The sequence below is a fragment of the Symphalangus syndactylus genome, chromosome 2 (assembly GCF_028878055.3).
Source record: "Symphalangus syndactylus isolate Jambi chromosome 2, NHGRI_mSymSyn1-v2.1_pri, whole genome shotgun sequence".
Taxonomy (NCBI): Eukaryota; Metazoa; Chordata; class Mammalia; order Primates; family Hylobatidae; genus Symphalangus; species Symphalangus syndactylus.
Window position 1 is genome coordinate 120,539,350 of NC_072424.2, and position 23,508 is coordinate 120,562,857.

A 23,508-nucleotide genomic window follows, 5' to 3' on the forward strand; every position below is an offset into this window, starting at 1 on the left:
AGGCCCATGCTGAGGTTTGGATAAGTCTATTCCTAGGGCCCACACCTTGGTGACCACTATCTGTTTTAATCAGATAATCTATGGAAGCCAATGACTGTCTTCTCACTTGTTAAAACCATTCATACTCAGTATGGGCAGAGCCTAGCAATTAAAAGCACAGATGGTATGTTGCTAGTATCAAAATTACTTTAGAAACAAAATTGGGAAATTAAAATGTAAAGCAACACATAAGAACTAGACACCTCAAGCATGTAATTGTATATTTATTTCTCTTTTTAAAGAACACTCCTTAATGTAATTCAATATACAAACTTGGTTTCACAGAATTATAATCCACTATATAGCACAAAGATAACCCAGATTTTATGTGTGCGTGCACACATGTGCGTGCCTGTGCACATGTTGCTGTACCCCTCCCTCTCTTTCACTCTTCTGGACCTACAAAGGCTCTTCCCACCTTCAACACTAACCAAAAGCCATTGTGAGTATTACACACAACAGACATCCTCCCATGAGTTCTTTGCCCTTGAAAGATTCTTTTCCCCATTCCCCCTGAGATAGCCAGGAGTGTGACACTCTTCCCCTATGAAAAAGGGTAAGGTGACCTCCCCTAACACAGATGTTAACCCTGTTCCCATGTAAACTGGCTGACAGGAAGAGCTAGGGAGCAGGTCTCCATCCCCCTTTCCTCCTTCCACACCCAACCCTCAGAGTCCAAGTGCGACCCTCTGTGTAGCCTTAGTTCCAGTCACCATCCTGTGTAGCAAGAACTAAGGAGATTGCTAAGCCCAGGTCTTCTCCATGAGCAGCGCACAGCACTGCCTGCCAAGCCACCGGGCCGGCCGATAACCAAGCTCTACACAGTCCCATGTGCTTTGTCACCTTAATTTTTTAAAGACACCTAGCATAGGTCTGTGGCAACCTAGTGTCCAACTGAGTTACATAAAATTGTACCAGTGATGCACTTGTACATATTTACATGGGGTGGAATGTTTTCCCATATTTTTAGATGAGTATATAGATCAACATGTTCACATAAGACCAAATACTTTTAATATTATTTATAACTGATTTATAAAGCTTTGAAAAAACTCACAATAGCACATTGTTTACTTTAATGCTTTACGGTACTATCATTTTAAAATCACAATCAGCACTTAAGTTATAGTCAATCCAGCAAACAAGAGACAAAAAAATATACAAGAGTTAAGAACTGACTGATACATCCTTTATCTTTTTTTAACTAATGCATAAGTGCAGAATAAGATACTCTAGTTTAAATATCTTGTTTACAATGTACATTTTTGTTCTAGTTACGCAACAGTAAATCCCATGCTTCACATAGAAAAGCAATCCACAACATTAAGAAAAAATGTACAATTTATGAAACAAAGTAAATAAATATTAGTATTACAGAATCAGAGCTGTACATAAAAGCTGTTCAGTTTTAATCATATAAAAATATGTTTTAGTGCAACCTCACATATATATTGATGCTGTTTTGCTTTACATCATTTAGATCCAAGTGTCCAAAAAAGGAAAGAAATTACATTTATTACAAAGCAGATACACAAATTCTAAAATATGTACAAATTACTGCTAAAAAATGCTTATAAGAATATAAGCAAAGTAAAGAAAAGGCACAAACATCTGTACAATTTTAAAAGTACCAGACCCAATAGGTTAATTTCAAATTTTGTTTTGGTCAGGCTCATGATGACTTGTTAATTTACCTAATTCTTTTAATATAACAAAAGTATATATAATAGCAAACTACTGTAACTTAGGACAGGCATGCTATAAACTGGATTACCTCCATTTCTAGAAAAACAAAAACAAAAAAATGGGAAAATGTGGAAATGAAAGTCTCCATGCATCGTAGATCAATGTAGCTGACTCTTTTCTGATGAAAGGTCTTTGCCTTCCTCTGTGCTTGAAGATAATTCCTTGCTGCTGTGAAAGTCCGACTGCTTGTCATCCACACAACTCTTGCTGTAAAACGTGGAGTGAGCTAATGGAGTCTGCGATGTACCAAAATTGTCCTTTTCACTATCATGCAAGTCAGGGTGGGTGGCTGAGGTACAGGGCTGACCTGGCTCAGGTCTACTAAAGTGTCTAATGCTAACATGTGCACTTCCCAGGGCGTTCTGGTGGGGCTCCTGCACCCGCGCTGGCTGATCTGGCCCAAGCAGAGCTGCCTCTTCCGTGGCAATCCGGAGAGAGGCAATGGCTTTTGTACAAGTCTGTATATTTTCCTCCTGTTCCCGCTCTGTTGCGTTTAGGCTGTCTTCCGAAGTGCTCTGTTTCATCAATAGCCGAGGCGAGGAGGGAGTGCTAGGTGGACCAGATGACTGCAAAGCGTGAGGCCCTCGCTTCTCATGCTGCTTAGAAAGCACGTAGGGGTCCTTGGAGAAGGACTCCCCTGACACGCCTTTCTTCTCCTCAAAGCCCTCCATTGGCAGGGGCAATGTGGGTGGAGGATGTAAACTGGAAAGGGCTGGCGGCATGGAGTGAACCATCTGGATCCCACCAACGGGCACCATGGGGATAGGGGCTCGCACTTGTTGCTGAGAGTGCAGTGGAAGATGACTGAAGACATAGTCATTAGGACCCTCAGGGAAAAGGCTGGAGCCTGGATGTTCATAAGCACCTTCCTGGTCTCCATAGAGACTGAAGTAAGGAACCTGAGGTAATCCTCTTCTTAAGTTCTGCGCAGAGAAACAAAGAGAGCACAAAATTCAGATCCTGCTACGCTTCACTCTTAGGTCAAGCTATTGGATTCATTCACTCACCCATTCACACGTTCACTACCTAGAGAGGCTTCAATACCTAATTCTTTGATCAAGTTTTCCTATTTCAAGACAAAAGAGGTTTATCTGTTGTCTTTTATAATCCTTGAATAAAGGTGTCGGCCTGGGAAAAGTTGCTTTGTTTTTAAACAGCAAGGTGATAAAGCAGTCAGGGTGTTTTCCACTGGGTACACAGACACATTTCAGCTCTGTGTTTTTCACAAGAGATAATGAAAAGAAATTAATGGATAATTGGCAAAAAGAAAGTTTACTGAGCAAAAAACACTAATAAACATTAATAATATCTTTTTTTAATTCAAAAGGAAATAAAAAGATTACCATCTGTTGCTATACTCGACAGATTTTTAATATTTTTCTTAAGTGTTGATGAGTATATAATTGGAATGACAAGTCTGAAAATTGGCTTTTTAAAAAAGTTTTCCACAGAACAGATGACGAAATGGTGGTGAGGATCCACAAACTGGTTCCTCCAATGTGTAAGACAGTGGTCTAAAGGAATGCATTCCTGTTAAGAGATACTCAATGCAGAAGACCAGCTTCTCCATCCAATAGCAAACCAAGGCCATTTAAGTCTTACATCAATAATAATTTTTTAAAGGAAACTATCCATCATAGAAGTAGTTAACATTATTTCAGACAGTTAACAACTTATATTCAACTCTATAGCTGTGAACCAAAGATGACTGCATCTTAATTCTTTTGTTTATATTATTATTTCCACCTCAATATCTTGTTGGCAATCAATGAATTAAGGATGCTTAAAATGTTCAGCCAGAATTCCAGATTTCATAGCCCTAGTCCTGAAAATGGAGAATTTATTTTCTATACTGTTTCTGTAGTGAAACACAACTTGGATTGTCAGATTATCAGGTTTTAATATGATTATATTTTAATTACTGTGATTCATTCTTTAATGGATTGTCATCTAAAAGGACTTCATTTATTTTTCTACTTTTGAGAACCAAAGATAGATAGATAGATATAAACCTGTACAGTACGGTAGTAGTCCAGGATAGAGCCAAAGAAACTGTTCTATTTCATTTCAAGAGTTTCAGTTCTAAAACTTAAGGTATGCTCTATACCATTAAAGATTCATCCAGTTCTATCTAGATTTCTGCTACTCTCTAAAATGCTTAGCCCTTACCCTCCTCTGTGATATATCATACACAAGCTGGAAACATGGGTTCTCCTGAAAGTGTGAGTGAAACGGTGCAATCATCAACACTATCATTACCAGGACCTCATAAGCTGGGAAAGGTGGGAATTTTACGGTATGAGAATCATTTAAATTCTGCACATAGACAAAATCCCCCTTGTATTTAATCAGGTTTGGAAAAGGCACGTCTCCTTCATCAAACACCAGTTTGGGAGGAAGACCTGTAATGCCAACAGTAACAATCTTTGAAGATAATCAAGTATGTTTTCTTTTAATCACAGCAATCACAGATTCAAAGTTTAAAATAAAACCGAGCTTGGTTATTTTTCTGTTTTACTTCTGGCTGCTATTCCATGACCTCCATTGCATACAACCAGTCAGAATGTGGATCTGTGGGGGAACCAAGGAAGTGGAACAGAAGTCAGAGAGAGAGAGAGAGATGTCCTATTATGTAAACTGACTTGAGATCCCCAAATCCAGGCTGACAAATGGAGTCACGAATTGTCCTCTAAAACTACAGTGATACTCAGCATGTTCTAAATCCAATAAAATCTTATTAGTGCTACTAGTGAAAGTTTCAAATTCAGCCCTTCACTGATTTTAACCACAGAGCTACGCGTACAAGTAGAATTTCTACCATGTGGCCACTTCCACTGCTCCGAGCCCCACCAGGCATTTCTACACATCCTCTCTCCTCTCATTCACCCCTTCTTCGTCCTCCAAAGAAACTCCCAATAAGTTTTCTCTACTTTGGTTTTTACTCCATTTGCAATCCTACTGTTTTGTAATTTGGGCCTTATAAATGTGGTGGACAAACTTCCATCCTACTTAAATCTCAGTAAGAGATTTAAAACTAACAGGGGCACTGGGGCAAAAACGACAGGGTAGCAGGAAGTCTCTTGCTCTTCTACCTCCTTCTCATCATTTGTGTCTAGAGCTCCTTACTGCCACACTGTTGAAGAGATGAGTGGGGTAATAGAACTGGTATATAGATGTATATATAGATGTCTGTGTATGTACATTTGTACATATGTGTATATGTGTGTATACATATATATGCACATACACTTAACATAATCTGCATTTGAATTCATTCATTTCTTCCAAACCTGTGTTGGCTATGATGACCATCACTCCAAATGCAGCCAGAATATGACTGGGCTATAAGGTCCCTTCACACCACAGTCAGTGTCCAGTGGTATGAGAAAGCATAAAGTGGGCAGTGCTTGGGACGAACTGTCCTTACATCAGGGAGGATTCCCAGATCTGTTCCCTCACACCGTGTGAACAATGCAGCAGGCTATACATCCTCTAAAGAGAATTAAACTGGGTAACAGGCCAAAAGCATCATAAATGACAAAGTTTAATAACACTATGAAATATACCCATGATCAGCAAGGTGCGATGGCTCACACCTGTAATCCCAGCACTTTGGGAGGCCGAGGCAGGCAGATCATGAGGTCAAGAAATTGAGACCATCCTGGCCAACATGGTGAAACCACGTTTCTACTAAAAATACAGAAATTAGCTGGGTGTGGTGGCATGCACCTATAGTCCCAGCTGCTTGGGAGGCTGAAGCAGAAGAATTGCTTGAACCCAGGAGGTGGAGGTTGCAGTGAGCCAAGGTCGTGCCACTGCACTCCATCCTGGCAACAGAGAGAGACTCCATCTCAAAATAATAATAATAATACCCATGATCTGATATTTTTTAAAAAATGAAACAAAACAAAAACACATCAAAAAACTGGTACAAACTCAGTGACTACTAAAACTCACCTCTCTCCAACTTTCTGGGCATATATCTAAAAATCAGATGAACTCCCTTAGTCCACTATTCCAATTCCTTTGCCCAGCTTGACTGTGGGTTGCTATAATTTTTTACAACCACAACATATTTGCAATAAAGGCTTACTTTTTCAGACTGAAAAATCGCATGTTTGCAGTTGACTGAATATGCACCACTGTTTCACAAATGCCACACTCTCAATTCACCTGGCCAATGCTAGAACACAAGCTGCAGGGATGGCAGGGAGAGGCTCATCTAACACACTCTGCCAGCATCATTGCGTGTATACCAGAGAAAGCATGTGTCATCCCAGATTTGGTATCCCACGATCCAGGGGATTTACAGTTCTCTATTCATGCTGCAATGGCATAAACTGCAGAAGATCCCTTTTTCCTACTTTTGCTAAGGCACCAAAACCTGTGGAAATGTATCTCTTTTTCTTATTAGCTTGCTAATTTGTTAGCTTGGTAAACAACATCCCAATTGCTATACATGTTTCTGCAGGATTTGCTTCATCAAGATGAAGTTGGTACCAGACTTGTGAAAAGATGGTGCTGGGGATGGGGACAGGAATGCAGCAGCTTTCCTAAAGTGAAAAAATGACAGGCTGAGCTCAGGATTCAGGGTGGTGGAAGGTGATGAGAGGGAGAAAATTGGCTGCCAGGGCAGTGATAAAACAGAGCTGGGAGCTGGCAGTGTCTCCTCTGGCTGTGAAGGATGGTGCTGATGCACTTGACACAGAGATCCGGAGCAAGGGAGTACAACAAAGAGTAGAGACCAGGAAATCAAAACAAATTCAAGGCAGACAGATTCCAAAGGTATCATGCCTCTGTCTATGCTAAGTGCATGCTTTATTCATTTTTTAAAATCCTACACAAACTGAAAGAGACATCACAGTCTACCAAGCTGTGGAATTAGGCAGGACAGGTGCTTTTTTATGAATTTGTTTTAAACCTACTGCTTAAATGTAATCCATGGTGGTTACTGTTATCTTCACTTATAATGAAGGCATATCATAGAAATCTCTGCACATTCTCACTTAGCTCTCCTGATTTCCCATTCTCCTTGGGCCCATGCTTCCACTGAGCAAGTGCACTTGATAGTAGTAATGGCAAGAAAAGCAGACAGGCTCATGTCTTTGATTTATAAACATGCCGAGTGTGTCATTCTCTCCTCTCCCTGTCCCTGACCAGTTTCACATGTCCACTCACGATGGGCAAGGTAATGAGTTTATTAAAAAAAAAAAGTTTTTGAGGCCAGGCGCAGTGCCTCATGCCTGTAATCCTAGCACTTTGGGAGGCCGAGGCAGGCAGATCACTTGAGGTCAGGAGTTTGAGACCAGCCTGGCCAACATGGTGAAACCCTGCCTCTACCAATAAATACAAAAATTAGCCAGGTGTGGTGATACACGCCTATAGTCCCAGCTTCTTGGGAGGCTGAGATGGGAGAATCACTTCAACCTGGGAGGCGGAGGTTGTAGTGAGCCAAAGTCCTGCCACTGCACTCCAGCCTGGGTGAAAGAGTGAGACCCTGTCTCAAAAAAATAAATAAATAAAATGAAAATTTAAAAAATAAAAGTCTTTGAAAGTCAACGTTAACAGCTGAATCAGAATCCTTACCTGGCAATGAGTTATATAAGTGATGCCTAAATGTCCCTGTGAGTGTATGTCCATGCAGTCATGGCATTCTAAAGGTTCATCTTTTTTACTTAGAAAAAGGCTTCAGCTTATGTCTATTGTTAGTTAAGTTTAGAAAGTCTTCAGAAAGGACCCACCTGTTCCCACTGGGAATGCATTGCTGCTCTGATGCAATACTACACTTTAGGTAATGCCACAGCCATGTTACTGACAATAGCATATGACAAAAATGTCTCCCTGCTATTTTCAGTAGCCAGATTCACTCCACCAATAGATACCCATGTTCTACTAAATTTCACACCAGTGCATCATCAGGAGGCACCAATGTGCTTCCACTTATGTATTAGAAAGAAAAGTGGATTATACTTACAGGAGGCCCCAATACAATTGGCTCTGCTTGCAAATACTGTCCCATGGACAATGGTGGGTTATGGTATAAAGCCCTTCTGGGAGATGGCGCTCTTATGGTGGTCATGTATCTTCTCTCTCTTCTAGGAGAGAGGTCTCTTCTTGCTGTGATATCTTTCCCAGGAGACACTGGCCTCCTTGGAGACAAATGTCTTCTTGGTGAAACATCTCTTTGGGACATCTCTCTTCTCAATGCAGCTTCCTTTCTTGGTGAAAGATGTCTCATGGGTGACACATCTCTCCTAGGTGATAAATGTCTCCTGGGAGATAAATCTCCTTTGGGTATCAGATACCTCTTTGGTGAATTATCTCGACAGGGTGAAGAATCATATCCTGGAGAGGAATGGTGGCTCGAGGGTGAGAAGTCCCTGGGAGAGGAGCCTGGCTCTGAAGGTAGCATGCACTCCTCATCCATACAACTAGGTATGTCCAATCTGTCTTTGTCTGGTTCTGAGTCCGTACTTTTGCTCTGGAATAGCCTCTGGTATTCTGTCATCTGGGTATCTTCACATGAATCACTGGGTGTCATAAGCTGAGTAACACGAATACTTGGTAAAGTAACCAAATAGCTGATCAATGAAGAATGTCCCAGGGAACTATCTGAAGGAACCCCGTGGGGTACAGCGCCAACATTCACAGGCAAGGAGGAGAATCTAGGCGGCTGAGGACTGGTGCTTCTTGATCTTGTTTTTGGTGTTAAATCTCCCTGGTCGTCAAAGTCATCTTCATCTTCATCATCATCATCATTATCATCTCCATCCTCACCATCTGATTCCTCAGCGTCTGAGAACTGATGATCAGTTGAAATGCTGGACATGCTATGCTTCTCTGCTGCTTTGTGCAAATCTTCCATATTTTCTGAAACAATTGAACAAAGATAATGGAGATCAAGATCCAAATATCAAGGTTAGGATCTTATTTAAGCCTCATTTCTTTCTAAACGCTTTTCCCAATCCCTAGTGCCCAAAGATAGTTATGTCTGAGAACTCCTATCAAATGAGGCACTTACCTGTGTGACCCCTCATTCATTCTATCTTCTTGTATATCTATTTGTTTTCATCCCCAACTTACAAGAAAGATTCCATAGTAAGACCTTATATCTCAGACATCATCCCACTCACAGAAAACCCTCAACAAATGAGCATGGATAATGTTAATTATGATGCTAGAGGAAAACGAAAGGCAACAACCTGTCTCCGCAAGCTCAGGTACAAACGTATGTCTAAGTGATGTATCCAGGAGGTCTGGCCAACCTTAATGATGATTGTTTGTTTATTTGTTTTCCTACTGGGTTTCTTCTTAACTTGAATAATAATACATTAAAATGCTTTTCAAATTTCCCAAAAAGTCTCATAAAATGTAATTTGCTATCACAAAGCAAGTGCAATTCTATTCCCTTCATAGAAGGCTCTAAATATAAGTATTTTCATAGTGAGACCTTTTTTGCCCTCAGAGTCAAGACTGAAATGCATTTCTTCTCAGTAGATTTCAAGCAATTCAATGTGTCAGTTTTATTTTCTATATTTAGTATTTAATAAAATGAAAAGTGACCACTTTTTAAAAATATCTAAACTTATTTTACCACCTCAGCCACAGAGCTCCACTGTGCATAATGAAGAGGCCTGTCAACTCATTTATGACATACCTGCTTCCTCAGTTTCTGTATCATCCACCGATGTCATTGAGACTCCCAATTCCAGGCATTTTTTCATGTGTGCTTTAGATTTCATATGCTTCGTTAGGTTTCCTTGAAAATGTAGCAAAAAAAAAAGGGGAAATTAACTGGTTATCAAATTAATAACTGCTGATAGCTGCTCCAAATTCAATGTGAAATGAACTAATTTTATTAAATTCATCATGTAACACAGATTTGTTTCTACCCACTACCCCTTGTTTCAACCTTAAGAAGAATAATCTGGTCTGTGAAGATATCAATCCCTGAGAGCTTTGACCCAATCTCAGATATTCTTTATTCTAGAAGATATGTGGAAGTCCAGCCTCACATCTTTTCAAGAGTAGGCTCCAAGCAAGACTGGAAATCCCAGGCTTTTCTGCCGGAGAAGGGACCTCATGTCTACCAAAATGCACCAGCCGCCTGGGACTCCATATAAATAGGGAAACGTAATCTGGCCACACACCTCAGAGATACTTCAGGACGAAATATTCTCAACACACCCACTGGGCCCCTGACCTTCTGGCACTGATCTTGAGGTACAGAGTAACCTCCAAAGATCTTCACCGTTCAGAAGAAAAATACATACAAACTAATGTGAGGGCCAACCTTGTCAGTGCACTGAAAGATCCATACAAATAATTAGCTAACTACTCATAGGGAACATTATTCCCAGTATTTAGCATCTATCTGTCTGGCATATGTTAGCAAATGTTAGGACAGCAATTCCTAAAATTCTGGAGCAGCAACATGCCCTCTTTACTTATCTTCAGGCTCCTATCATACTAAGAAAAAAGAAAGGTTTCATGCTGAATATGTTACAACGATAATGGCATGGACAATTATATGTGTATATGCATGTGTGTATACAAATTATATATATAATTTGTATAACTGCTTTATGAAATGTGAGAAATTTTGAAAACATAGTTCCAATCCCCTTTGAACCAAGATCTATAGAAGAATGCACACACACACATGCACACACACACACACACATACATATAAATTATATGCCATATAACTTATCAAAAGAAATTCAGGAACTAATTCAGTTGTAAGGAGCCTTTACATCACTTCAGTGAAAATAGCCATAATGTTATCTGTGCCCTTGACAACGCTTTAGCAATGTACCAACAAATACTTTAAGAGAAGGCTCTGTGAAATCTCCGTGGAAACTCAGCCTGCTAGCATAGTTTATTCCTCTTGTAGGGGTGTTCAGCTTGCTGTTCATGTCATATATGAGCCACAGTTAAAACTGGGACACTGTTGTTTATTATTTTACTCATATTGATTTATTATTTACTTATTGCTTGTATACTTATAAATTTTACATGCTGTTTTGATAATTCCAAACATAGAAATATTTCCAGGCCCCTATTCCTCTTATTTATCAAAACTTATATCTACTATTTTTTAAAGAGCCCAAAAAGTTATAGACATATCAAGAATCTTTAAATCTAGAAAATTAATGAAATGTATCTATAAATTAATAAAAATCATCACTTGTGCCAGAGTGCAAGTATGCTATGGATGTGTATAGGTATGGATACTAAGCATATCGGGATAGTTTATTTAGATTTTAGTATGTGTTTCTTTCTCTTATGTTTTTCTCTCCATTCCAAGGATAGTCAGGCTTTAGACTCCCATCTTCAGAATAGGTCTGTAGCTAGAAATCTGGATCTGAAACAATTCTACCATAGCTTTAGTTTGTTAAAGTCATGAGCTGTGGAAGTAATGTATAAGGACAAGGAGAAGGAAGGAGAGTGGCGGGGGAGGCCCCTGAAGAAGTGGCACAGACAAGGAGATGGGATTGGTCGTGCAAGGGCGTTCCATCTGTGCTCAGACGACAATGTGGGTTTGGACAACAGGCATTTCAGCCGGAGGTGAAAACTGGCAGGGTTTCCCAGGATGTTTTGCTCATTTTAAGATTCTGAGACATTTGCACATTCCCAAAGGGTGACAAGGAAACTCCAATAATGACCAAGAATAAATTATTTCCTTCAGGAGATGATGATTCAGAGGCAGACTTAATTTGATTTTTAAAAATATCTAGAGATGTGTCATTTCTTCATCCAGTTTTTCATACAACTATACCTGCAGCAAACTCATATGCCCAGTGTAGATACGTATCATTCGTAATGACTATTGAATTTGCAGTATTCCCTAAAATCGAAGTTTTTATTTTCTTATCTCCTAGGGAATTTCTTAGTAAAGTTCTGTATAAAAGACTTGATTGTGCAAAGATGAGTGGTATTTAAAAGGCCATATGTTTATTTTTTGAGACACAAATGAACACATACCTTTTTCAGCTTCAAATGAGGCAATTCTATAATATAGATCTTTTTAATAAAAGAAAAACAGATATGTTGAGAGCCTACCCATTTATGCTTCTAGCAACTTAGGATTTTCAGCTATAAAAGAATATAGGTATACATTTCTCTACCAAAGGTAATTTTACTTGATATTTCTTTTTCTTGAATGGTATCAGAGCAGATTAATCAATATGAAAATTTGAATTGTTGAGGGGGTGCCTATAGTATCCACTAAACCTAAGGTAAAACACACTTCTGCAAAAGTCGAACAACCTCTAATTCACTACTGTTTGTATTCTGAGAATACCAGGCTTATGAACATTTTCATAATATTATAAAAAATAAAAATATAACCGAAGCAACTTCCTTGAGTAAAATATTTTTACATAAATCTACCTGTTAAAAACAGATTTTTAAAAAAATTTTAAGGCAAGTCCTAGTTTTATAAGACTAACAGTTATGTACTGAGAATCAGAAATTGTTTCTGTGCTGATAAAAACAGGGAACACAGGCTATCAAATTTCTATGCATAATTAATGCAGCTGTGGATGGAGGCACCCACCTGGGAATGTGTGGGTCTCTACATTATTTATAATCTTGAAACTGACCAAGAGCACATGTTTTCTTCCCAGCTGCTGCCTTGCTTTTCTAATACCACTGCATGTGCAGGATTTCAATACTGGTGTAAATATTATCTAGACCACATAACATTTCCAACATGAAGTAATAGCTATCCAGACAATTTGTAGCCACTTCCTTTGGAGACAACTGGCCTGGACCTATGTCTACTGCTCTTAATTAAGTCATAAAAGGAGCCTCACAGTCTCACATACATCCTTTGATCACTTACTTGAGGGAGAAAATATATTTCGTGGAATCATATTTTCACAAACAAACCATCTTTATTGTTGATGAAGGTTAGTTATAAAATAGCACTCAGAAATCTAAGTAGCTATAGAGAAGTATTTTTCCTCTCAAAAAAATCAGACTTGTACCTTTCGTTTTGAAGGCAAAGTTACATAACTTGCATACATAAGGCCGAACATCAGTATGGGTACGGATGTGTTTTTTGAGCATGCTTGGCTTCTTACAGCGAATCCCACATTCTTCACAAATGTACTTTCCACGGCCACGTCCTCTGACATATACATAATCTTCATTCGATTTGTACCTGTTTTAAAAAGGGGGAATCCAGTGTGTTTTCAAATATTCTTAGCATGCTATATATTAAAGCAAAAGCTAATTATTTGCATGGCAAAGTTTTATGAGGGTCTTTTGCAGACAATTATTCAACTTTACTTCTACGAAGCCTGTGAAATTTATGCAGTAAGTGGCTGAAAGAACTAGATAATAGATTTGGCACTGTAAACAAAATGTAATGCTACATGGAATTAAAATGGAATTGGCTCCACTATTACATGTGAATTTATAGAGTTGGGAAGTGGATGTTCAAACTGACTTATGTAAACCTCAAAGAGCTGTAGACCTTTGGACTGGATTCTAGTATGGCCTCCAATCAAGGGACATACAAAAAGCATACCAACATATTCATCATGTATCTTTTGTTAACATTACATCATCTAAGATGTACATGTACAAACATACAACCCTCTAAATTTGCTAAATTAAGTATAACTGATAATAGAATTCTTCACTGCAAGTTCCTACTCTATTTTTACAATCCTGGCACGAGAGTGCCTCAGAAATTTCTAGTTTACACAGGGTGAGCTCAGCTCACCAACTGTTGTCTACAGATTTGATCTGCTCTTCCCAAAGACCATGAATCTGTAATAATGTGGAGTCTAAATTTCAACTAGCTTCTTCAAGGTAGTTACATAATGAAAACTAGAGATTCTATTTTTAATCAAATTTGCATTTGTTTCCAGAAGGGTTTCATAGAGATGTTTGAAAGGATATCTGAGGTCATCTTGCTTAATCAGATCGGCTAGAAAACAGTCTTAGGTATTTTCTTTGATAATCAAGGGAAGAAATCTACCCAATGCTCAACCATTCCATTTTAGAATACAATAAAACATGATTTGTCATAGGATATAGTTGTATTATACGGACTAATTCAATGACTGCCATTATCTCTTAAGTCAAAGCTAGGCTAGAATTTTGGGTCTAATATTATTTTTGGAAAGATTCCATTTGGCGAGTTCTTTTCGTAACTTCCAAAGGTAAACTGACATGCAAAATGCCCTAATCCACTGTGGATTTAGTTAAAGGCACTAAATTTATAGTTTTTTTACATTCTAAGAGCATTGCAAACTTCCTCATTTTATCCTAGCTAATCCACAAACAGGAATCAAAGCAAGTTTAACTTCAGTCATCCAATCTATTGAAATAATTTTAAGAAAGGAAATCCATCCACATATTTAAACAGCGACTCTGTTATGGATTCACATCTAATCTTAACGTTGTCTACTTTTTGGTCAGTACCAATCCAGATGGGAGTTAAGTAGAAACTATTCAAAACTACGAATAATCAATTTTGCATGTCTTTCGTTCCTTTAAATTTCTCCCCTTTTACCAGGAATTTTGACTTCAACTTGTTCTTCAAAATTATTTTGAATTTTATCTTTGTCTTTTGCAATAAAGTAGAAAAAACCCTAAAGATGCAAATATCTTTCACCTTTAAATTTCACTATTCTCTGCCCCTAACTAGATGAAATTGCTTAAGAGATACAGACTAAAACAAATACTTTTGTACAAAGCTAATTTTCTTCAAGGAAGGATACTTCAAGCTTACTATAGCCTGCCATCATAGTGATGGGAAATGCATTTTGTCATCAAGCAGTATAATTTTATTTTCAATGTCTTAGCTGATTAACTTGCTTCCAGAATGAAAATATAGTAAAATTCTGTATAAAATATAATGATGTATTAGAGAAACCTGTATAAATAAAATATCATACAACAGTTCTACAGGCCCATGAATCTACTTGATAAGATAATTGATGGATTTTGAAAAAATATTCAAAGTTATGTTTAACTAAATTATTGAATTTGTTATTAAACCTATCAGTTAGACAATACACACTTACAATTTTGGTCAGTAATACCTTTTATTTTTAGCTATCACTTTGCAATTGCCAAAATAAGAGGTGGTAACACAAGGTTTGGAAAAAACACTTGGTCACCACTGGGCAGAGATTGGGCCACAGATTAAGAAGTAACGGGACACAGCCCATAAAGGGGGGCAATTAAAGGAGGAGGAAATGAAATATGGGCATAATCCTTTTGGATCACCGAAACACAGCAATAAAATGTTCACATACGCTTTTTCACTTGTGTCCTTCGTTAGTGGAGATGGGCTCCCCAAAGCATACAGTAATTGTGGCGTTCTCGCTAATCTATTGGTGCAAGTACACTGCTATGAAGGCTGCTGAATGTGAGAGGGTTGATTCAGTCACAGGGACCTCTCAGTCTCTGAGGAAAGATAAAATCTATATTTCTCTCGTTTGTGTTAAAAGATGGGGAATGTCAAAAAAATATCGAGACAAGCTTCATGACTACATACAATTGTGGTTTTAGTGGTGAAAATGCTAGACATCCAAAGAGGGCAAAACCTAAGGGAGAACCAAATAGAATAATCCATCTCCAGACTGGTAATGCTAGGTGAGAAATGGATATTTCATCTCACTGAACATTCCACATTTTATAGTCAAACAAGTAACATTATTTCCTCCAAATATAATTGGAATAAAGTCATGCCCATGAAGATATGTAAATAATAGATTTGTTGTAGAGATAAGGCTAATTACATCATAATCTCCAAAATGTGGTTAGCACGCTTCAAAATTTTTAAATTTTAAAAGCATAAGTGTAGGTTTTTCCTTCTATGTGACTGGATGAAAGATACATTTCTATCAAAACCTAAAACAAGACATTACATATGTGTAATTTTTCTTAACTATACAAATAACAAAGTCTTTGAACCTTATTACTTGAGTTTCTATGACTCAGGACTCAAGATTTGAAAAGAAATTCCTAAATACACAGAAAGTGTCATAGACCAGAGAAGACTGAGAAGGCAAGACAACTGAGTGCCATGTGGTACCCTGACTTGGATCCTGGGACAGAAAAGGATATTGATGGAACTGGTGAAATCCCATTAAAGCCTCTAGTTTAGATAATAAGAAAAACAAACAAATTAACTAGTTCTGAAGATTACACATGATTGTGCATGATGCGATTTTTGTAAGCATAGAATAAAAATATGTCCATCAATAAAACAAATACCTATAAAATGATCAAAGAATGAACAAACTTAGATGACATCAAGTGTCCACCAATTTACTAGATTTCATAATAAATTAGAGGGGTGAAAATTTAAGGAAGAGGCTTGAATGATATCCATTAGGGACATTTTCATGCAAAGCAAATCCCCAAAGCAAGGGCATGAACTTATGATCTATTACCAGCCACAGTTCAGAAATGTGAATAGAAAAGGAATTTACTTTCAGCTTCCAACCAGATTAGATAGTACTTTTTCCATGCAGACATTCTGGACCATTTACTCTGACCTGTAACTGCACATTTTACATTTGCACTTATGTTTTCTTACCCTCCTTCAAATATTTTAATTCGGATTGGCTCAGTTTGTTTGGATCCAATATCTTTATCTCCATGAATATCTCCTTTCCCTCTTTCCTTTAAGATATTTCCCACTAGTTTCCTTTCCAGTTTGCTGCCAAATAAAAAGGACGCATCAGGTTTCATCTGTAAGACAAGAAGAGAGAATCATTTCACATGCTTTCTCCAAGACACAGGAGCCCCTATATCCCACTCTTCCATAATCTCTGAAAATGAGCCTAAATTCTGTACTAAAAGGCCAGGAACTAGTTATATAAAATAAGGGCCACTACGGATAAAATCAGATAAGAATGACCCTTTCCACTGAATAAATTCAACATTCTGTTACAGCTACATATAATAAGTATATATATAGTATATAAATATATATATGTATATACACATATACACTCAGCACTCTGTGCAATGCTAATACTTAAAAGACACATTCTGTGTTTTGAAGTAGCAATGAAAACAATCTACATAATTAAGGAAGTGGTCTCAAAAATTATTGAAGGGAAAACGGTAACTGATATAAGTGAAAACATTTTTAAATCCTCTATTTGCCTCCTTATTAATTTAGCAGAAATTTCAAAATTCCCCTTAATATTTTTATAATTTTACATGGAAGGCATTGATGGTTCTTGTAGGAATATATCAGCCAGCAACTTGGAAAAATGAGTTTTGAAGGCGACAGATGTCTCGTCAGTGAGAGTAAGCCCTGCAGCATTTGCAAAGCTCGGTCCTCCTTCCTCGTCTTTCAGCCTCCACTCCCTGCTCCATGGCCCGCTTCACAATTCCCTGAATTCCTCACATCAAAAGAAAATTAGACCTGCTAGGTCACTCACAAAGGTCAGAAGGAAAATAACCCATGGGAATTAATCCCAGTGGTAGGATTTCATGGCACCCAAATTTTTAAATTTTAAAAGGATAAATATAGGCTTTTTCTTCTGAAAATGGACCATGCCTGAGACCTCAGAAGCAAGTGCAGTCAGTGGCTTCTTCCACTCCTGAGTAAGGCCAGATTTTCTGAGAACGCCCCCACACTGACCTTCATTTTACTTGTATTTTTTTTTTAGGTCTTATATCCTTCACTATGTAGTCTGCTCAGCAATCAAATCCACAATACACAGTTCTTCCTAAAACAGTATTTGTTACCTGAGTAAACTGCTTCCAAGCACTTGATGATGTAAGCTTGCCGGTTCCAGGCCTATGCATAGCAGCCAGAGTATAAATTTCTGCAGTGATTTTTTGCTTGGACCTCAGAAGAGCCAGAGTGGTCTTGGTGTTCAATCCTGATGGGTTTGGGTTACAGGAACTAATGCACCATGAAGCATAAACCGAGGATTTGAAGGTGGCCTGTTGCACGTAATTGGGTTTTGTATAATTCAAGAAGCACCAACTCACAGTAGTTGTTGTCCGCAGACTGGGGAACTGAAGAATCTGCTGGAAATCTGCCATGTCCGTGAGAAGAAGAGTTGAGTCTGCCACGTTCCCGCTGGGGGCAGAGGCCATGCGGACCAGCATGCCAACAGGCCGCTTGTGGCCCTTCCCTTCCTCTTCCGGCTGACTATCTCCTGCTGGTAATGAAGAACTCTGTGGGCTCATGCTCATGTCCGATGCCGTCTCATCGATATCTAATTCATCTGAAGATTCTTTGCTTTCAGAAGGCCCACTGGACTTCTGCCCCGGAAGTGGTGCCCGGGAACCGGAAAGCATCTCCTTGCTGGGCGGGAATGGCTCCCTGGAAGACGGGCTAACAGAAGGATAGTCTTGAGATGAGGAAGGCGACAGAGAGGAGAAGGAAGATGACCCTGACTGCAAGCCATCTTTTGGCTCAGAAGCACACCCTTGTCGAACCAGCTGGGGTTTCTGGGGGCGGGAGAGGTCCTTTTTGATGTCTGAGTTGGTCAGCTCCACAGCACTAAGCTCCTCCACAATCTGTCCATACATCTTTTCTTCTTTGACCCTTTTCTGCTGCTTGGTTTCCATGAAGAGCTCCAAGCTACTGGCTGGAGAAAGCATTCGCTTGCTACCTCCCAGGGTGGCCACGCTGTCGGAGGTGGAAGGTAAACACAAGGGGATGGAGGATTCTAAGCCGAGGGGTAAAGTCTGAGGTGCTTTCCAAATGGGGTACTTCTCCAAGCCTGCATGCTGCCCCAGCACCTGGGCAATGTTGAATCCTATCCCTTGCATGGCTGCATTGGTGACCAGTGTCCTTTGGGTCATATTCTCATCGACTTTGCATATGACAATGGCAGGGCTATTCTGCCCAAGTATCTGAGAAATGCTTGTGTACATGACACTTCCATAGGATGGTACGTGCGTCTGGATCCGAACAGGAACCACTGTTCCTGGAAGGGACTGCAAAGGCCCAGCATTTGCCGAAGCAAAATCTTCTTGAAGAACCTGCTCGGAGGGCGTTTCAGTTGACTTACTGCTCTGGTCTGATGGAAACTTTGGAAGAAGGTTCTTTGGGTGTAGCCCCGATGCTCCTGAATAACATGGGTAGGTCTGCTCTTTCGTGTGTGCGTACTCAGCAGGTTTCTTTCCAGTGTGCTCTGCCACATGCTCTAAGGGACAGCTCGAATGGATTTCTGTCTGAAAAGAGGGCTTGCCATAGCTCTTCTGAGGGTGCTGAGCAAAGGGATGTGGGAAATGTGCCTGCCACCAGGGAGGCTGCTGAGCTGGTAAATGAACCATACAAACTGTAGGATACTGAAACTGAAACAAGGCATTCTGGATTGGAGAAAATGGAATTGTCTCTTGATGTGGAAATAAGTGTGGCTGTTCAGGTAAGTGCTTGCTTGTCATATAGGATGTTGGTTGGATCAAGGGATTTCTCAAAGATTCCTGACTGTCCATGTGCATGATCTGTGGCTGGGCCAGGTGCAGTGGCCTCGAGCTCAGCGGGGGACAAGGACCCACCACCTGCTTCCCTGGGTCCTCTTGCTGAAGAGGAGGCAGCACAGCAGGCGGGCCATGGTGCCACCCGGACCGGAGGCCAGCATGCAGGTGCTCTAGCTGCTCTTGCTTCACGCTCTGATCCATGCCGGCCTCGCCCTGGGAGATTTCTGGGGAGCCACTGAAGGAAGCTTGCCGCACCAGAAAGCATTTCTTCCTCTCCCTGGACGGTGATACCGTGGAGGCTGCTGCTCCCGACACAGGAGCATGGGACAGATTCCCATAATCAAATGATTTGCTTCGAACTTCTGGGACTTCTGCCGGGTGAGGACAAGGCATCTGCTCTGATGAGCAGCGTCGCATCTCCTTCTGGTGGTGATGGCCTGGGACAGACAGTGAGTATGAACCAGCAGGGACAGTCAGAAACTCTGAATGCTTCCCAAACTCATCCTGCTTAGGAAGTGCAGAAAGCTTACTGGTTTCTTCTCTTTCAAAAGACATGGAGAAACTGGAGCTGTGGGACAAGTTGCTTTCTTGGCTGGGGCTGCGGGAGAGGCCTGTGCCTGTGGATTCAAAGCTGGACTCCCCTGAGGAGTGCTCCATATCTGCAAGTCGCAGACGCTTCTTTTTGGGTGGCAACTTCTCCGCGGGGAGCTGGGAAAGGGTCTCACTTCTCTGGGGCCACTGAAATTCTTCCACAGGCTTCTCTGGCTCTTTGCTCTGGGCTTCTTTCTCCTTCTCGGGTTTATCAGGCTCCTCAGTCACTCGAATCTCAGGAACCTGGATGTTGTGTTGCCGAACTAGCCTGGGCTGTGTGTGATAAGACTGCTGCTGCACCTGCTGGGATGGAGAGGGTTTCCCCCCACTTTCTGCACCATCCCCAGATGGAGCCCACTCAGGACTCACTGAGGCTTCTGAAATCTCACTGTCACAAGTCTCTGAAGGGGAAGGGGCTTTATCCTGTGTGCAGGCCACAAGTTCGGCTGACTCAGATCTTTCAAATGAATTGGGTCGGCTCAGCGAGTTGGTGTGCTGAATCACAGAAATCACATTTCCAGGAGGTTTCCTGCCCCCTAGGTCTGACATCTTGTCTGAATCAATGGCTGAAGGTGACTCCTCTGACACAAGAGATGGACTTCCAGGCTGCAGTTGGGGCCGACATGGGTCAAAGCGTTCCGTGTGACCATGAGAAAGGTTTTCGTGTCCAGCCATGGCAAATCCACTCCTGACTCCTTCCTGCATCTGCAGTTTGGGGTCATAATCGGAAGCCATGATGCCCACGGGAGTGCTTACAATGCTGCTGCAGATCATGGGCATGTCCTCTTCATCCCCTACGCTCTTCTCTTTCCGGCGTTTCCTGTTTTCACAGGTAGTTCCAAACATGCTTGGTACTCCCTGCAATGGCACCGCGGGATCCATGAAATATTCTCCACCATGCTTTAAAGAACTCAAGCAGGAAATGTCCCTGTAGCTTTGCTTTGGTGTTTCAGAGTCCTCCCACTTCTTATAGGGTTTCCGACAGACGTCATAGTCATACCCAACCCTGTCCCCAGGAGACAATTTCTTTTCCTTCAGGGATGAACTGCTGATACCCTTCAACATCCTGCCATGGTGCTCGATCTCCACGTGGCCCTCCTGTACCGAAGGCAGCTCAAATGCCGCTTGTCTTCTTAGCATGCGCTGAGGGGGTATGCCCACGGTCCCTGGATAGAATACATCGTCGGAACCAGTCATCCTTTCATCAAATGAGTGACTTCCTCTCAAAGAAGGAGGAAGAGTTAGATTAGTTGCTGAAGAAGTTGGCATCGAGTTGCTTCTAATAAGGGGTGAAGAGTCTACAGGAGCTTCTAAGAGAACCGGGTTGCTGCCTTGGAAGTTTGCTGGATAAAGTTTTCCTTCGTTCCTGATAGACGATGGGATAATCTGGGGTTGTCTGGACTCACTGTTGAACTTAGTGGATTTCAGCATGCTCGTTTGACTGGGGTCGACATCTCCCTTGCTTGGGATCAGCTGTGAAACAGGATCTTCAAACATCTTGACATCTAACCTGGTGTTTACGTGAGGTAATGGTTCCATTATGCCCTTCCTACCCATTGCGGCACGCTCCTGACTTGCGGTTGTAACACTGAGTGCATTTCTCGGACTAAGCCGACAGTATTTTCCAAAGATGATTTCTTCATAAGACTTTGCATTTGTGTTGGGAGGGCTTATTTGCTGCTCAGCACTTTCTGAGCGAGAAAAGTAACCAGAATCAGTGCTTCCTTTACTGTGCGGGCTCAGAAGGTTGAGCGATGGCTCAGAATCTTGTCCTTTTTTCTCTGACAGTCTTAGTGCAAGTTTCTGTTTGACTGTGTGCGAATCATCAGCCTTAGTATTTAAAGATGGATTTGGTAGCATATCAGGGCCAATATACTGAGAGCTTTCATTAGGGAGAGGAATCCCACTTTTAGGGATAATCAAAATCGGCACCTTCATTGGACCTCCCAATGATTCTTCCAATGACCCATGATAGCCACCTCTGCTGGCAATGTCCAGTGGGATGGGTGGGCCAGGACTCATTTTGTCAGAAGCCTCAGCAAATAAAGAACTCTCCTCATCTGTGTCTGTACTCTGTTCACCATCTGAATGTATTTCTGCTTCTACATCAATAAAACCAGCCTCTAAGTCCAATTTAGATACAGCTGACTCTGTGAAAGGTACTAATCCTGCCTTAATTGCATGGGCATGTGACTTCCTGTGCTTGTACAAATTGCTCTTTGTCTTGAAAGAGAAACCACAAGGTATACATGGATATGGCCGCTCCCCAGTATGGGACCTGATGTGTTTTTTCAGTACACTAGGTTTGGCACACGCTCTGCTGCAGTAAGGGCAAATGTACTTGCCAGGCTTTTTGGGTTTATGCTCTTTCTTGTGAGCCTCTTCTGCCTGTTCGATACTTTTCTGGGAGTATTGGCTATAAGCAGGGTTCAGACTTGAAATCTTTTTTCTAGGATAACCACCACTGTGGCCATGTATAGGAAAAGGAAATAAGTCCTCGGAGGAAACGGATGGCAAAGGGCCAGGGAAAAGCCACGGAGGACCTTCGAGGCTCTGATGTGGCTTGGTGCTGTGCATGACCCCCTGTGGCAATGAGTGCTGAGGGAAAGAGAGTGAGTGTTGGCATGAGTAAGGACTCGGACGATGCGGTGGATATTGCTTCTCTGTGACTTGCTGCACCACTTCACTAGGGGAGGCCAGTTTCCCAGAACCAAACAGTTGTGCTGATGCTGTGTTTCCAATTTGCTCAGGCTCTATTTGTGGTTGCCGCTGTCCTTCTTGACTGCCAAAAGTGCTCATCTTAATAACAGCTGATTGTTCCTGTCTCCATCTACCTGATGCTTTATCAGTTTCTCCAGACCTTGAGGTAGCTTTTTGTCCTAGAGCTGTGTCCCCAGTGTCCATTTTGTTACACAAGGTCTTAAGTGTTAGTTCCCCTGAAAGTGGTGCAGACTCATGGAGTGTCTCCAAAGCTGTGCTTCTTAAAGCTTGGTTGCTTCCATGTTCCAGGGTGTCTGCAAACTTGCTGATTGCTCCTTCTCTTTGGAACCTTCCACACGCACACCACAGTCGATGGGCATTAGCTAGTAATGTCCTTGGACCAGGGCTATAACACAGTTCTCTCCATTGTAGAAATGTCCATCCAAAAGCTAAGTGCAAATCTATAAAGATTTCTTATGGCATTTGAAAATTTTCAACTAGGATGAAATTGGGATGATGAATAGTCTAGGAGAAATTTTGCCCATCAACTAGAGCAAAGTTCAATTGCCAGTTTCACTAAGATAAAATGACCTGAAGAAAAAGAAAATACAAAGAGATTGTCATAACAGTTTCAAATAAGAAACCAAAAAACAAAAAACCAAACTAACCAACCAGAAATTAGATAAATTTGAAATGTTTTTTACTCCAAGGAATTATTTTTATTGAGATTACATTAATTCCACAATTAAAATATATTAATTTCAAACTCAGCATTAAGTCATGGACATAAGTCTCTTGCATGTTTGAATTTTGGTCACTCTTTTAAATACTTTTTAACTTTAGAAAACCATTTGAAGGAAAACCCTTGATGGATATTATCTACAGAAGTATAAGGTTTTAGAAAGCCCCATTAAAAAAAATTAGAGCTATTCCTAACCAAGTTTTATGACTTGTATGCCAAAGTGTATTACATATCTCTACATAGAGATATGTTTTATAGCTTAA

The 23,508-nt window shown here is 40.6% G+C and overlaps 1 protein-coding gene across 15 annotated transcripts in view; it reads right to left on the reverse strand.

Annotated features, from left to right (window-relative positions):
• Positions 1 to 245: 245 nt before the first annotated feature.
• The window catches only part of HIVEP2 (HIVEP zinc finger 2), a 195,894-nt gene continuing 172,631 nt past the window's right edge, over positions 246 to 23,508 (reverse strand). For all 15 annotated transcript variants that reach the window (XM_063622831.1, XM_063622825.1, XM_063622796.1 and 12 more), the window contains 6 exons: positions 17,521 to 23,094; positions 16,355 to 16,509; positions 12,780 to 12,955; positions 9,443 to 9,544; positions 7,760 to 8,655; positions 246 to 2,708 (listed from right to left, as the gene is read on the reverse strand). In XM_063622831.1, coding sequence (XP_063478901.1) covers positions 1,884 to 2,708; positions 7,760 to 8,655; positions 9,443 to 9,544; positions 12,780 to 12,955; positions 16,355 to 16,509; positions 17,521 to 22,707 — 7,341 coding nt within the window. In that variant the 5' untranslated portion in view covers positions 22,708 to 23,094 and the 3' untranslated portion in view covers positions 246 to 1,883. The remainder of the gene's footprint in view (positions 2,709 to 7,759; positions 8,656 to 9,442; positions 9,545 to 12,779; positions 12,956 to 16,354; positions 16,510 to 17,520; positions 23,095 to 23,508) is intronic.